The sequence below is a fragment of the Oryzias latipes genome, chromosome 19 (genome assembly GCF_053564925.1).
Source record: "Oryzias latipes strain Hd-rR chromosome 19, Olatipes_Hd-rR_3.1".
Lineage (NCBI taxonomy): Eukaryota > Metazoa > Chordata > Actinopteri > Beloniformes > Adrianichthyidae > Oryzias > Oryzias latipes.
Window position 1 is genome coordinate 8,965,648 of NC_136255.1, and position 15,366 is coordinate 8,981,013.

General features: G+C 44.0%; 1 protein-coding gene across 2 annotated transcripts in view; it reads left to right on the top strand.

Annotated features, from left to right (window-relative positions):
- The window catches only part of ryr2a (ryanodine receptor 2a (cardiac)), a 310,570-nt gene that overhangs the window by 156,782 nt on the left and 138,422 nt on the right, over positions 1 to 15,366 (top strand). For both annotated transcript variants that reach the window (XM_023949560.2, XM_023949561.2), the window contains exons 62-66: positions 171 to 294; positions 3,017 to 3,132; positions 3,474 to 3,538; positions 7,199 to 7,320; positions 7,535 to 7,584. In XM_023949560.2, coding sequence (XP_023805328.1) covers positions 171 to 294; positions 3,017 to 3,132; positions 3,474 to 3,538; positions 7,199 to 7,320; positions 7,535 to 7,584 — 477 coding nt within the window. The remainder of the gene's footprint in view (positions 1 to 170; positions 295 to 3,016; positions 3,133 to 3,473; positions 3,539 to 7,198; positions 7,321 to 7,534; positions 7,585 to 15,366) is intronic.

Sequence of the window (15,366 nt, forward strand, 5' to 3'; positions counted from 1 at the left end):
TTTACTTTTAAAAAATGTGTTCCTTTGTGTGCCAAATGTATTATCATATACATGGATAATGTTTTCTATAAAAGGCTTAAGAATAGCATAGGACAGGCCCTTTGAAGAGATTTATCTCTGGTTGACTTTGCTAACCTCGTTTCTCATTGCTGCTTTGCTTTGGGCTTCAGGTGGAGGAAGCCATCCCCTGCTGGTCCCATATGACACTTTGACTGCCAAAGAAAAATCAAAAGACAAAGAGAAGGCTCAGGATATCCTTAAGTTCCTCCAGATCAATGGATACACTGTTTCCAGGTAGAAGATCTACAGTATTATATTGTCATGTCTGAGGCCAGACCTGATAAAGTTGTTTATGGGTTTTTCTAAATGATCCATGTTCTGAAAGGAAGGTTGTGATGGAGGGTGTGTGTTGGGGTGTTGGGGTTGCCCCCCCCTCCCACACACACACACACACTCACACAAATTCCCCGTTGGCCGCGTCGCAAATGAATACCGGTACAAGTAATAATTACAACGCACTATTCTTTATTAACAAATAACAGAAACAACTAACTACTAACTATCTAACCAATGAACTTAACTATATAGGTCTTGTAGAATGAGTATGTGTGTGTGCCAGCGTGCTGCGTGTTTAAGAGGAAGGAGCGAGTGAGAGCCCTCCCTCTTGCGCTGCACGAGCTCTCCCCTCCTCCGCTGCACGGGCTCCCTCCTCTTTCTTACACACCCGGCGGTTTCAGCACATACACATCCTCACTCTACAACACATGTTTCAATGTGGGCACAAAATGTTTTATGCTTTAAAAATGTAATGGGTGCGGCTTATAATAAGGTGCGCTCTATAGTCCGGAAATTACGGTACTATCATCCTGACAGCAAATATATACAAATATCGCCAAATGAACTATTGCGATATATCGCCAAATAAATGTTTTCTAACACCCCTACAGTGTGTCACTGGTAATTTCAACAGCTGATGATTCTTAAATACAAGATTTAGTTCCTTTTCCCTCTTTAACCTTTTAGCTTTTGCTATGTCACTGTCAGATGACCTCTGTCTCCCCCTCTGGTCACTGGCGGGAGCCGTCCCTGGAATTCTAACACATTACATCTCCCAGCAACCCTAGCGTGCACTTCCTGGATGCCACACCTGACTCTCATTCACTTAATCAATCACAGTCTACTTAAGCACCACTCTGAATCTGATCTTCTATTTCCTTTTTTTTTTTTTTTTTTCTCGTTTTTTTGATCTTCTATTTCCTAACCTTGTTTCTGACTCCGTTTGCCTGCCGCCTGCCCTAACACATTCCAACATAAACACACACACATGCAAACACACGCCCTCACAATTACAAACACACGCATTTCACAAGGAAGGTGGGACCTAGGACCATCTGTCCCCTTCCTCATCCCTGGTAGGGGGTACTGGACCCTTGGCAACGGTGGCCGTGTTCCCTGGGTGCCGGCTTCCTGGGACTGGCGGCTCTCTCTCCACGCAGGGACACAGATCGCTAAGCTTTCTGGCAAGATCAAGAGCCGGGGATCACATCCCACCTGAGCTGAGGGGTGTTCGAGTCCTTGTGGTGTGGGTTCTGGTCCTTGCCCCTGGGCGCTAGGCCTCGCCAAATTTCCAACTGTGGGCAAATCTTGTCGGGACATGTTTACAACACCTCTTGTGGACCCCCTCTTCTACTGGGTGCTCTCCTCCTGGAAGGGGCGGCTGGCCCCTGCCTTGCTCCTTCCTGGACCAACTGTGAGCCGGGTGGGTGGCTGCCTGGAGCGTGGGGCGGGTCTCCCTTGGGGGGTCCTGGCTCATACCTGGGGTTGGGGCGGGGGGATGCCCAGAACTCCAGGGTGGTGATGAGGTGCTCATCTGGGGCTGTGGGCACTCTTCTGGGGGGGGCATGTGTTGGGCCCTCCCTGCGCGGCGGAGGGGCTGCTATCCTGGTTGAGATGGAGCAGCACTCTGTCCCCCCATGCCTTCCTGCTCTCTGGCTCTGGGGGCCCCGTGGCAGTCCTGTTGGCCCTGGCCTGGGTGGCGGATGTGATCACCCGGGGGGCGGTTGTTCTCTATCGACTACCGTGCGGGCGTTGGGGGGTTCTGGCTGCCGCAGCTGCTGTGGCGGGGGTCTTGGTGTGGGGATGACTGGGCACTCTCCCTCCTTCTTTTTACATTCCATCATCCATTTTAGAGGAACATGAACATTCACTTGAGCACAGGTGTTAGCTCACCTTTGCACTAATATTTTGCGTGATTGAATGAAATATTACACACTAGCTGGTTTGAAACAGGTATGTTTATAATAGGCCCTGCCCCTTCTTACATTACCATAGTTAATTTTTAAAACAACTTGGATGCCATTGAAGTGCAGACTTTCAGTTGTTAAAGTAAAATATGTCCAACACAAGAGGCCTTCAGCTCTCATCTGTTGGACAGGACAAGTTAAAAAAAAAGCACAAAGACTATAGTATTTAGAATAATACTGAATAATACTGCATAATAATGTCTTTTGTTTGTATGCATAAGTATGTGCTTATGAGCTGTAGTTGTATTTTAAGTTGTAAGTTAACATGTTCTTGTGTAAAGATTTTTGGAGCCAACAGGTATGTTTGTTATATTTGAGTGTGTCTGCAGACACACACCCTTTTGACTTACATCTATTCCTGACAGTAATGATTATAAATCTCCAGTATTTCTCCAGTTTCTGCCCACTACTTCTTCAAACATCCTCCGACTTCTCTAACCCTCCATACTTTCTTTTGTACCCTTATCCTCTATCACTAACATAATAAAATAAACAAAAATAAAATGTACAACTGATCCATAATTCGGATGCAACATCTGTTTGCAATAGATAATTCACATGATCGGGCGTGATTGTCCTATTACATGATCGGATAGGGACATTCCTAATTATTATCACTTTCAATAATGACAGACAGCACCAAATAAAAAACAGAGTTTTTATCTGGCTGAGACTGATGAGAACAATCAAATGAAATGTCTGTGTGTTTGCAGAGGCCCAAAGTCGCATGAACTAGACACTCCAGCTATAGAAAAAAGATTTGCCTACACATTCCTGCAGAAGCTCATCGCATATGTGGAGCACGCTTACCAACATATGATGGACTTTGGTAAGAGTTTCTTAAAGATATCTTGATAGACTACGACTTTTATGTCGCAAATTCTTGTTGCAAATATTACCAAGGTGTTACTTTTTTGCCTCACAGAGTTAGCATGCACTCATGCTTTTTTACAGTCTGTCTCTCTAACACATAAAAAGGCTGCCCTAACTGAAAAGGTTATACAGCAGAGGTTTTTTGATTTTGTCTAAAAATGAAATAAGCATAATAGAAAGATAGCTGGGAACACTTTCACAATAGATCAAGAGATGTTTGGAGTGGGAGCTTTAGCTCCCTGCTTCATTCTGCAAACTGAATTCGTATGTCATCCTGTTTCCCTGGTATCCACTCAGATGTTGCTACGAGAAGAAAGGGAGAGAAGATTCCTCATGAACAGCAGATCAAGTTCTTTGGAAAAGTGAGTAGCTCTTCTCTGTCAATCTGTTGGTCAGTGGAGCATGATGGGAGTTTTCTGAGATGTTTATAGACAAATATTCACTCTTGATAAACACAGATCGGACATTTTTGACATTCCTTGGACAAGCAGAAAAATACAAACTGCAGTTTGTTTAAAGTTTTCACAAACAAGGAGTGCAGCCCACATTGTCTGTCCCTCCATCCTGCTTTGTTGTAGCAGTTGCAAACTGCTCAAATATCTGCCATAATGAAGGAAGCTGTTCGCACCATGAGTTGCAACCATATTATGCATTACAAAACACAATTAGCTTTTCAGACAGTGACTGTTTTTCATGAATTTGGTCAGAAACAGTTTTTGGAATTACAGTCAGGACCATAAATATTTAGATAGAGACACATTCTTTCTAATTTTGTTTCTGTACATTACCACAGTTAATTTTTAATAACACAACTTAGATGCCATTGAAGTGCAGACTTTTAGCTTTTATTCCATGGTTTGAAAAAAAAGATTGCATAAAACTGTTAAAAACTAAAGCATTTTTGATGCTGGTTTTTGAAACCCATTTCATGGGTTCGTAAGTATAGGGACAATTGACTTCCAGGCTATTGCATGGGCAGGTGTGGGCAATTCCCTTGTTATGTTATTATGAGTGAAGCAGATAAAAGGCCTGGAGTTGATGAGAGGACTCGTGCTTGCATTTTGAAGATTATGCTGTGAACAGACAACATGCGGTCAAAGGAGCTCTCTATGCAGGTGAAAGGAGCCATCATTAAGCTGAGAAAACAGAAAAAAACCATGCAAGAAAATGCTGCAGTATTAGGAGTGGCAAAATCAACAGTGTGGTACATCCTGAGAAAGAAAGAAACCACTGGTGAACTCAGCAACGCAAAAGACCTGGGGCCTCATTTATAAACGTTGTGTACGCACAAAAGAAGGCGTACGCCACTCTCTACGCAATAGTTGAGATTTATAAAAAGCAAACTTGACGGGAAAATGTGCGGTCCTTCACGCAAGCTCTGACCCAGGCGTACGCACAAAAACAGGTGAAATGAGAAACGGCGACACCGTCGGCAGATGGAAGAAACACGTGAAAATGACAATCCTGCCTCTCAGAAATTACATGAAGACTTTACAAAGCAAGTCTTACAATTAACAGCCTACACGAACACCCGTTTGATCGATCAGCAGTGAAACAAATCAAAAAAAAAATCAAACGAAAATTACAACAGAAATTCAAATGAACACTTATTTGCAAAAGAAAAGTGAAATATGTTCTGCAATATTGGCATGTTGTGCAATTCATTCTAAAAAAATAATATAGTTAACAGAACAAAATAATGTACAAAACTGATATTCTCGTCAATGTGTCCATCTGGCGGAGCAGATATAGGTGCAATTAGACAGACAGATGGATAGATAGAGAGAGATGCATTAATTGTCCACTGGGGAAAGTTGTTTTCATAGAAAACATTTCTTCATAAGCTACGGAATTATGGTATTCATGCATATGCCCTTATTTTGTTTTATTTTTGATAAAACGATTTATGGCGTATGTCTCAACCATTCAGAAAGCAACAAGAAATTACATTTGCGCTGATCAATTTCCCTTTTACACGTCGATTATTACTGACATCTGTAGCTCGTCAGATGTAATTAAATGGAGGGAAATGAAATGCCCCATCACAATGCGTAATGACGCACAGTGGCTGATCTTGCACTCTTAGAAGATGTGGCAAATGGAAGAATTCGGAGTGAACGCATCTTAAGACAGCAAGAAGACTTGCTGGCAAACGAGGATGAGTGGCTTATGAGCCGGTTCCGACTTCCTCGAGCCGTACTGTTGGCGCTTTTGGGGGTGTGTCACCCGGTGCATCTGGCGCGTCGTGTCCCCCTGCGCCCCAGTCACCACTCCACTTGAGAGGGGTCAGCTCCGGTGTCCCCCCCCCCCCCCGTCCCCCCCCCCCCACACACACACACACACACCCCCACCCTGTGGCAGACACACTCTGGCGATGCAGCGCCAGACGTTTTTTTGCCTCGACTTTGATGTCCGACCATTTCGTTTTTATTTCGGCAAGGGTTCGAGGTTGTGAGGCTACAGCATTTACGGCCTCTGCCACCGTTTGCCACTCACGTGCCTTTTTGGCATTAGTAATGCCCACACTGTGCCCTCCAAACAACACTTTTCTCCTCTTTTCCACCTCGCCAATGATAACTTCTACTTCACATTGAGTGAAGTTACGTTTTTTTTCATTTCCTCTCTGTGTTTGCCATGATTTCGCAATCAATGAATATTCATTTGTGGGCGTTTCACAGACTATTTATGGGCAACTATGGGCGTGTCAAGAAGCCGCAAAAGCTGCGCTGCATTTAGAATTGGTTGTAATTTATTAAGGGAAAGATGCGTAGGATGTGCGTGCGCACGGTTTTAGAAATCTGAATATTTCTGTGCGTACGCACGTCCTATGTTTCATCCGTACGCCACTTCTGACGCAAATCCTACGCAAAGTTTTATAAATGAGGACGTCCTGGACGTCCACGGAAGATAACAGCGATGGATGATTGCAGAATCATTTTCATGGGGAAGAGGAACCCGTTCACAACAGCCAACCAAGTGAACAACACTCTCCAGAAGGTAGGCGTATCGAAATCCAAGTCTACCATAAAAAGAAGACTGCATGAAAGTAGATACAGAGGGTACACTGCAAGATGCAAGCCCCTCATAAGCCTCAAGAATAGGAAGGCTAGATTGGACTTTGCTAAAAAGCATCTAAAACAGCCAGCACAGTTCTGGAAAAACATTCTTTGGACAGATGCAACCAAAATCAACCTCTACCAGAATGATGGCAAGAGAAAAGTATGGAAAAAGCATGGAGAAGCTCATGATCCAAAGCACACTACATCATCAGTAAAACACTGTAGAGGCAGTGTGATGGCCTGGGCGTGCATCGCTGCTAGTGGCACTGGGACACTAGTGTTTGTTGATGACATGACCCCGTACAGAAGCAGCCCAATGAATTCTGAGGTGTTGAGAGACATACTGTCTGCGCAGATCCAGGTGAATGCAGCCAAACTGATTTCATAATAGTCATAAAAGTCACTCACCTGATCTTAACCCAATTGAGCATGCATTTCACTTGTTGAAGACTAAACTTCAGACAGAAAGGCCCACAGACAAACAGCAACTGAAAGCCACTGCAGTAAAGGCCCGGCAGAGCATTCAGGAGAAAACCCAGCATCTGGTGATGACCATGAGTTCAAGACTTCAGGCTGTCATGGCCAACAAAGGGTTTTCAACCAAATATTAGTAATGACCATTTTGTTTTCAGTTAATTAATTTGACCAATTACTTAGGAGCCCATGAAATGAAGGGATTGTGTTTCAAAAATGCTTTAGTTTTTAACATTTTTATGCAATCTTTTTGTTCAACCCATGGAATAAAAGCTGAAAGTCTGCACTTCAATGGCATCTGAGTTGTTTTATTAAAAATTCACTGTGGTAATGTACAGAAATAAAATTAGAAAGAATGTGTCTCTGTCCAAATATTTATAGTCCTGACTGTAGAGTGTACACCTTTTACCCTTCCACATGGATATGGGTATAATGAGTGTTTAAGAGGTTCGTGCGGTTACAGCATGGTTCTTTCCCTTCTCCTCCCAGGTGGTCTTACCCTTGGTAGACCAGTACTTTAAAAACCACAGGTTGTATTTCCTATCTACGGTCATTCATCCAATCAGCAGTGGGGGCCATGCCTCCAATAAGGAAAAAGAGATGGTGACGAGGTGAGTAAGGCGAGTACAGCAGCATGGATGCTCCCTGCAGACTCTTTCCTGAATGATTAATAAAAAAGAAAATGTGACTGCAGACAGACTCAACTTTTCATCAGCCTGTGTATCCATTCCTTCTCTGTTCTGCTTTGCTGTATCCATCTAAGTACCTCACAGCTTCTTTTACCTTTTTCTTCTGCATTCTACCTCTTTTTCTCATTGTTTTTAGTCTCTTCTGCAAACTGGGAGTTCTTGTCAGACACAGGATATCCTTATTTGGTAAGGATGTTGTAACCAACATGTAAACTTTTTTCTTGGCAAATATCAGTTTGTGAACTCATTTGGCCAAAATGTTGTGTACTAGCATCTGTGTTCATGTGCTTGAATTAGACACTATGCTCATAAGCATGTATTCTTCTTCCACGAAACTATAAATAGTAAAAGGCATGCAGAAAAGTAGAATTAGGACATCCCACAAAGATAATTTGTGATAATGGCTTGCACTTGTAATTGCATATTTGGTTCCACATTTACTAGCCAGGATAAAGAGAAGATAGGTTTATTAAGTTGTAATTAGCAAGGATGCATGCATGCTCACAATGTTGTTTGAAAGAGCACAGGCATGGCCACTGATTTAAAATCCATTTTGACCTTTGGAAAAAAATGTAGAGCGGTCTTTCTGAGACATGTTGTTCTATGTCTCCAATAGGTTTAAGTCCATAACACAGTATCTGTTGTAATTGAAGGTATCTTGTGATCTGCGAATCCTGACTTTTAACCAATATCTTTTTGTTTCTCCTGAGATCTCCATTCCACCAACTCCATGTACAACTAGTGTGACATTTTCACCCTGTAGATTTAATTGTTTCGGCAACTGCATGGGTGATGTAGTTGGTGTCAGATGCTAGGTCAATAAGTGTACAACTTTTCCAATATTTGTTGACTGGTACATCTTCCAGGCCTCTATCATCATGTAAACATCATGTAAAGGTTCAGGTGAGAGTTTCGCCAGAAATTCTTCTTGCGCTTCTGCATTTTTGCCACTTGTTGATGGCTTTGCTTTCCTTTGGTATGACTCCAGTTGTCAGACAAAGATAGTAATGGTGACTTGGACAAATTTTACATTCCAGGTTCCTACACAGAAATTCAGAGGTACATATAATGCTTTTCTGATGCACTTCTAAACACTTCAACTATATTCACTGTCTTTTCCTGGTCTTTTGAATACATAAACTTGAAATTCTTGCATAGGTAGAGTTTTAGAGTATGCCTTGGATCGTCCCAGTAAAGTAGTTCCAGTTGCTCATAAAGGTTTTCCTGACCTTTTAAGAACTGTAACAAGAAATCAAATTGATTTTTAGGTATGTCATCATCAGATTCACCAGCAGTGTGCATTAGCCACTACTTTTTAAAGATGTCTGGTAATTTGCTTTCAATGGTCTTTGTCATTAGGACAGTCTGGATCAAGTAAATTATTTTCCTAGACTCTTGGCACCTGATGGGGGACAAGTTTTGTATATCTTCCACCACTTCCATGGCAATTGTTGCCAAAACGGTTCTTTAGAAAATGGAAGATGTCATCTGCTGTACTGTGAGAAGTTAAACCCAAGTCTTTTACAATCCTCTCCTGTGAGCCGGATGGTTCTCCTTCTGTCTGTAGAGCCACCCAATCCCTCGACCAGCGATAAAAGTCACGTCTGAAAACTGAAAACCTTTACAGGGCTTCAACTTAATAGTTGGTGTTGTGAATGACAGAGCTTGAGTTGAAAGAACAGAGGCTCTTCTTTCATCTTCGATAACCTTGGCTATAATTAAGTCTATGGATTTTGAGACACGATCCGGAAAGTGACGCTCTGGTACTTTAAATCTTTTAGTAATGACTCTACACTCAGGTTGAGGGACCAAGCGTTGCCATTTCCCAAAGTTGACCTTTGATGTCTTTATTATTTCAAGGTGGTTTAACATGAATTCATATGAATCTTTACTGATGGTTGGTTGGGCAGTTTAAACTTAATTTGGTCCTCTTTCTGCATTTTCTAATGCCATCTTAATCTGCGGTTATCCAAAGTCCACCCAGAGTCTTCCTTGAAATAGACTTTTGGTGTCTTTTAGTTTTCCTCTCACTTTCCTCGGCTGTCTTTCCCTGGTCGGCTCTTTGGTCAGAACTTAACCTGGGGTCTTTAGTGCCTTCAGCTTCTGCAATCCACTGCGCTTCAACATTAACTTTGGTGTCTATCAATTTAAACCAGTTTGAAGTAGAGATCTTGCAATTCTTCCACTGTCAGTTCAATATATGTCATTTGCACACGGTTTATAGTCTTGGTTAATTGTCTTTTTGCTGTAGTTCTGATCACTTTTAGTTGCTCAATAAATAATGACTCTGCCATTCTAACTTGAACTGTAGGCTGAAAACAGGACTAGAGTTGCGCTGAAGGCTGCTAGCAGGGTGAAGTTGTGGTTTTTCACTGTGGGGGCTCCATGTTTTGCTTGCTTCCCCCACACTTAAAAATGGGTTCTACCTTGCTTTTGTGAGGATGAAGTAGGATTTCACTCTGATTGTCTTTTCTTTTATTTTTGAATATTCATGTGAAGAACAGGTGAAAAACTTCAAAAACAAGTGAAAATCTGGTGATTACCATGACAATTATCACAATTACTATGTTCCCATAAGTATAAAGAAAACGATTAATATAGTCAGTCAAAGAAACAATTCAATACTACTACAGGTAAATGAAGATGTCTGACTCTTACCAGCTGTATCTTCACAGGCAAGGTTTTTTCAGAAATCACTACAAAGCTTCTTTTTCTCTTTCTGGTCCTGTGTTTCTAAGCAGTTTTATGTGCCCCTACTGACTACCATCAGCTGCTTTGCCTATTTCAAATTACTTCCTGTGATCAGTGCTGGTTGAGCAGATCAGCAAAACCAAACATGTCCCAGAGTTTGGCGCAACAGTGATTAAGGATATAGATGGCAATGTATTGACAGTTGTTAGAAGTGTGATGGAAAGATGGAAAGAATACATTCAAGAGTTGATAAATAGAGACAATAAGATAAAACAAAGAATAGAATAGGTGGCTGTTGTGGAGCAGGGAGTAACAAAGATTAGTAAGGGTGACGTAAGGGGAGAATGGAAGAGGATGAAGAGTGGAAAGGCACTTGGTCCTGACAATATTTCTGTGGAGGTGTGGAAGTGTGTAGGGAAGTTGGCAGTGGAGATTTTGACTGGGCTGTTCAACAAAATCTTAGATGGTGAGAAGATGCCAGAAGAATGGAGTGTGATGGCACCCATTTTTAATAATAAGAGAGATGTGAAAGAGTTGTGGCAGCTACAGAGGAATAAGGCTGATGAGCCATACAATGAAGTAATGGAAAACAGTAGTTGAAGCTAAACTAAGAGCAGAAATTAACTTTTATGAGTATGGTTTCATGCCTAGATAGAGCATTACAGATGCAATGGACACTTGCTTGCGGTTCTCACGTAGGTATAGAGTAGCTGCACTTCGTAAATCTATTTACTGCAAAAACAGGTAAATATTGTCCCAGAAAAAAAAAACAATGTTGTAGGAATCTGACAATATCAAGAAGTTGATTTATTTTGTGCTGGAGGAAGTTAGAGCTATGAAGTTCATTCACGGACAAATTCTGGACGCACTCAGAGAGGTGAGATGGGTCGGACTCTACAAGAGCACTGTCAAGAGGATTGATATCGTTGAAAAACATACAGATGACCAGGAGCAGAACTCCAGCATTAATGATGTTAATTTTGCCAGATTGAAAATCAAACCCTGGTCATGTGCGCATGCAGTGACCGCCGGGAACGATGAGGAATCTGACCACCAGGATATGGGATTTCATATCTGCCATAAATTGAAAGGGCGTAAAGACAACTGATTCAGGCGTATTCAGGAACTGAGTGAGTGAACCTTAAAACCGTACTGTCGCAATTCTAACCAAGCGACCCTGTATTTTACAATTGCAGGGCTGCAATCCTAACTGAGCAGTGATCTTGCTCGGTCAGATCCTTTTTGTTTTTCCTCTCACCTGGATTTACGTTCAGTGTTAAGGGGGCGTTTTTGCCACTTGGGGGCAGTATTCAGGGGTGTGTTTTTCACTTGGGGGCAGGAACCTTTATGGTTGATCTGATTGGCTAAAATATTTATGTCAAACAGCGGGCGGGACTTTCATTTTGGGGCTTTAATATAAAAGGAACGGCGGCTGTAACGTGGATAAAAAGCATTAAAACGGTGACAAACGCAGTGAAATTCACATGAAAAAAATTTACAGCACAAAAAAACCCGCTGCACTTTCTTACTTTGGCTTTGCGTCGGTTGCGTTGGTTAATGTTTTAATCTACGTTACATCCGCCGTTTTTTTATGAATGCCTCTAACACTAAGGGGGTGGCGAACAAGTTTGACACAAAGAGGCGACATTTTGACACAAAGTGGCGAACAAGTTTGACACAAAGAGGCGACATTTCTAACTGTGATAATCAAAGAGCCACACCACACACTGACCTGCCAGACACACACACACAAACACACAATTAAAGCCATGTTATTTCCCATAACACAGTCCTTTACTTACAATACAACAGCACTGGATTAAACTGCGCCGTTTCAGTTTTTTTTTTTTCTTCTGTTTTTAACGTTAACACACATAACAGTGAAACGTGCATGCTGGTGTGTGTTTTAAAAAGGCAGCGAGCGCAAAACTGAGTTGGTTGTGATTTATTTTTTCAGTTATCAATCAGCATTTAAAATCCATCAAAGTCCTCATCTTCTGTATCTTAAATGAACAGCAAGGCTACATTTCTATCAAACACGCAGGCTTCCCTTTCCTCATCATCAGAGTCCTGTCATGATTTCCTTAGCGTGGCGGACCCAAGTGCTGGAACCCAGAGAAAGAGACAGGTAAGTGACAGGTAAGAAGGTTATTTATTATTTTCTCCCAGGAGGTCCGGTGGTCCGAGGGTGATCCAGAGGCGGCTGTGGTTGGTGGCGTGGCTGGAGGTACGAACGCGGTCGGCGTGGTGGAATTTCTCCAGCGGTGCTCAGTGAAGCGGGTCCTGAGTTCCACTGATATCACTCGTGGCAAAGGTTTCCTGAAGCAGGAGAGCAAGGTTAGTCAAAGGCGAGACGCAAGACAGAGAGCAAAGCAAAATCTGACTTAGTCCAATAAAACGGGGTGCGCGAGGTGGCCTGATTGGAATATTCTGCGAGGAAAGCCATACCCTCTGACCTGGTTGGTAGCTGGGACCCACCACCCTGTGGCGATTGGCGGATCGGCAGTTCCTCTCCTTGGTTCGGAGGAGCGCAGCTTTGGTTTGCTGCCAAATGTCCTGGCACCTCCGGAGGTGTTCCTGAACGGAGGGCACAGCCAGATCCAGCTCCTGAAAAGGGAACAAGGGTGGTGGGTACCCGAGGGCAGCCTCAAACGGAGATAGACCTGTGGCAGAGGAGGGATGCGTGTTATGCGCATACTCAGCCCAAACCAGAAACTTGGACCAGTCCGAGGAATTGCGATCCGCTAGGCAACGAAGGGAGGACTCCAGTTCCTGATTTGCCCTTTCAGCCTGCCCATTAGATTGCGGGTGGTAACCGAAGGTGAGACTGACCGAGGCCCCCAGGGCGGAACAGAAGGACTTCCAGACTTGGGACATGAACTGGGGGCCTTGGTCGGAAACGATGTCGGACGGGATCCCGTGATGACGGAAGACATACTGGACCAGGACCTCCGCAGTTTCTGAGGCAGATGGGAGCTTGGACAGGGAAATGAAGTGAACAAACTTGGTAAAACGATCAATGACCGTGAGTACAAAAGAATTACCCTGAGACATGGGGAGTCCAGTGACGAAGTCGACGGCGATGTGCGACCAGGGGCGACTAGGAGTGGGGAGAGGATGGAGCAGACCTGAGGGCGGAGAACTGGTCGACTTGGAGCGAGCGCAGTTGGTACAGGCAGCTACGTACTCCTTGACGTCTTTGCACATAGAGGGCCAGAAGAACCATCGGCGGAGGAGGTTGAGGGTCCTGGCGACACCCCCGTGGCAGGCAATACGGGATGCGTGGGCCCAGGTTATGGCTTCGGACCTAAGGGATTCAGGAACATACAGGGTACCAACGGGAGGATCGGGATGGTTAGGTTCCTCACCTTGGGCCTGTATGACCTTGGTCTCAATGTCCCATGTTAGGTTTCCGATGATACAGGTGCCGGGGATGATATGGGAGTCAGTGGTGTCATGGTCGTCAGAGGAGGAGTACATCCTAGAGAGGGCGTCCGGCTTGACATTGCGACTCCCTGGTCGGTATGTGATGACGAAGTTGAAACGGTCGAAGAACAGACACCAAGGAGCCTGGCGAGAATTTAATCTTTTGGCAGAGCGTAGATAAGCAAGATTTTTGTGGTCTGTCCAGACGACAAAAGAATGGACCGCTCCTTCCAGCCAATGTCGCCACTCCTCAATAGCTAGTTTGATAGCTAGAAGCTCCCGGTTCCCGACATCGTAGTTACGCTCGGCTGGGGTGAGCTTCTTAGAGAAGAAGGGACAGGGTTTTTACTTGCCAGTCTTCTCCTCACGTTGCGAGAGGACGGCCCCTACGCCAGAGTCCGAAGCGTCCACTTCGACCACGAATTGTCTAGCGGGGTCGGGTTGTATGAGAATGGGAGCTGTTATAAAGAGATTTTTGAGAGTGTCGTAGGCGTCCTGAGCAGCATCATTCCAGACATAGGACTTGAGGGTGGACGTGAGTTAGGTGAGTGGGGCGGCAATGGCACTGTAGTTCCTGATGAATCTACGATAAAAATTTGCGAACCCTAAGAACTGCTGGAGTTTTTTGCGTGTGGGTGGCGGTTCCCAAGACGACACAGTCTCAATCTTAGCGGGATCGGGACGGATACAACCAGACTTGAAAATATACCCGAGAAAGGGAATGATGGAGGTGTGAAATTGGCACTTCTCAGCTTTGACGAAAAGCTGATTTTCGAAAAGCCTCTGAAGAACCTGACACAAATGTTCCTGGCGTTGAATCGGATCTTTAGAGTAAATCAGGATGTCGTCGAGGTAAACAAACACAAAGCGATTAATGAAATCCCGGAGAACATCGTTTACTATACGCTGGAAACCGCAGGGGCGTTAGTAAGCCCAAAAGGCATGACGAGATACTCGTAGTGGCCTAAGGGGGTGTTAAAGGCGGTTTTCCATTCGTCACCTTCTTTTATTCTGACGAGGTAAACGCATTACGTAAGTCCAGTTTGGAGAACTCCTGAATGGAGTCAAAAACAGATGAGATCAACGGAAGAGAGTATTTGTCCTTAATGGTGATTTGGTTCAGTTCGCGGTAATCGACGCAAGGATGTAGTGATTTGTCCTTCTTTTGCACAAAAAAAAACAGCGCCAACAGGAGAGGACGAGGGAGGAATGTGTCCCGAGGAAAGCGCTTCATGAATGCAATTCTCCATGGCTGCTTTCTCGGGACCGGAGAGGTTAAACAAACTACCTTTGGGAAAGGCTGCCCCTTCCAGAAGATTGATGGAGCAATCATATGGTCTGTGCGGTGGCCGGGCACTAGCTTTTGCTTTACTAAAGACCAGACGCAAGTCGTGGTAGCATTCAGGCACATTAGATAGATCGATGTTGTTGGGTTCGGAAACTGTGGTGTTAACAGAGGGCATGGCGGACTGCAGACATTTGGCAAGACAGAAACTACTCCAATTGAAGAGACTGGAGCGACTCCAATCGAACTGGGGGTTGTGCTGCCGGAGCCAAGAGAACCCTAGTACGACAGGGTTTTGGGGGGAGTGAGTGACGAAAGACCGGAGGTGTTCTCTATGATTACCCGAGGCAATGACTAGTACAGGTTTAGTGCAATGCATGATGATTGACAGATGTTGACCGCCCAGGCCGGCCGCTTTAACAGGGGACTGAAGGCGCTCGGTAGGTAAAGATAAACGAGTAACAATGCTATGATTGATCAGGCTGTGTTCAGCTCCAGACTCTATTAAAGCCCGTAAATCAATAATTCCGGGACCGTGAACTAATTTGACAGGAACGTGAAGAAAA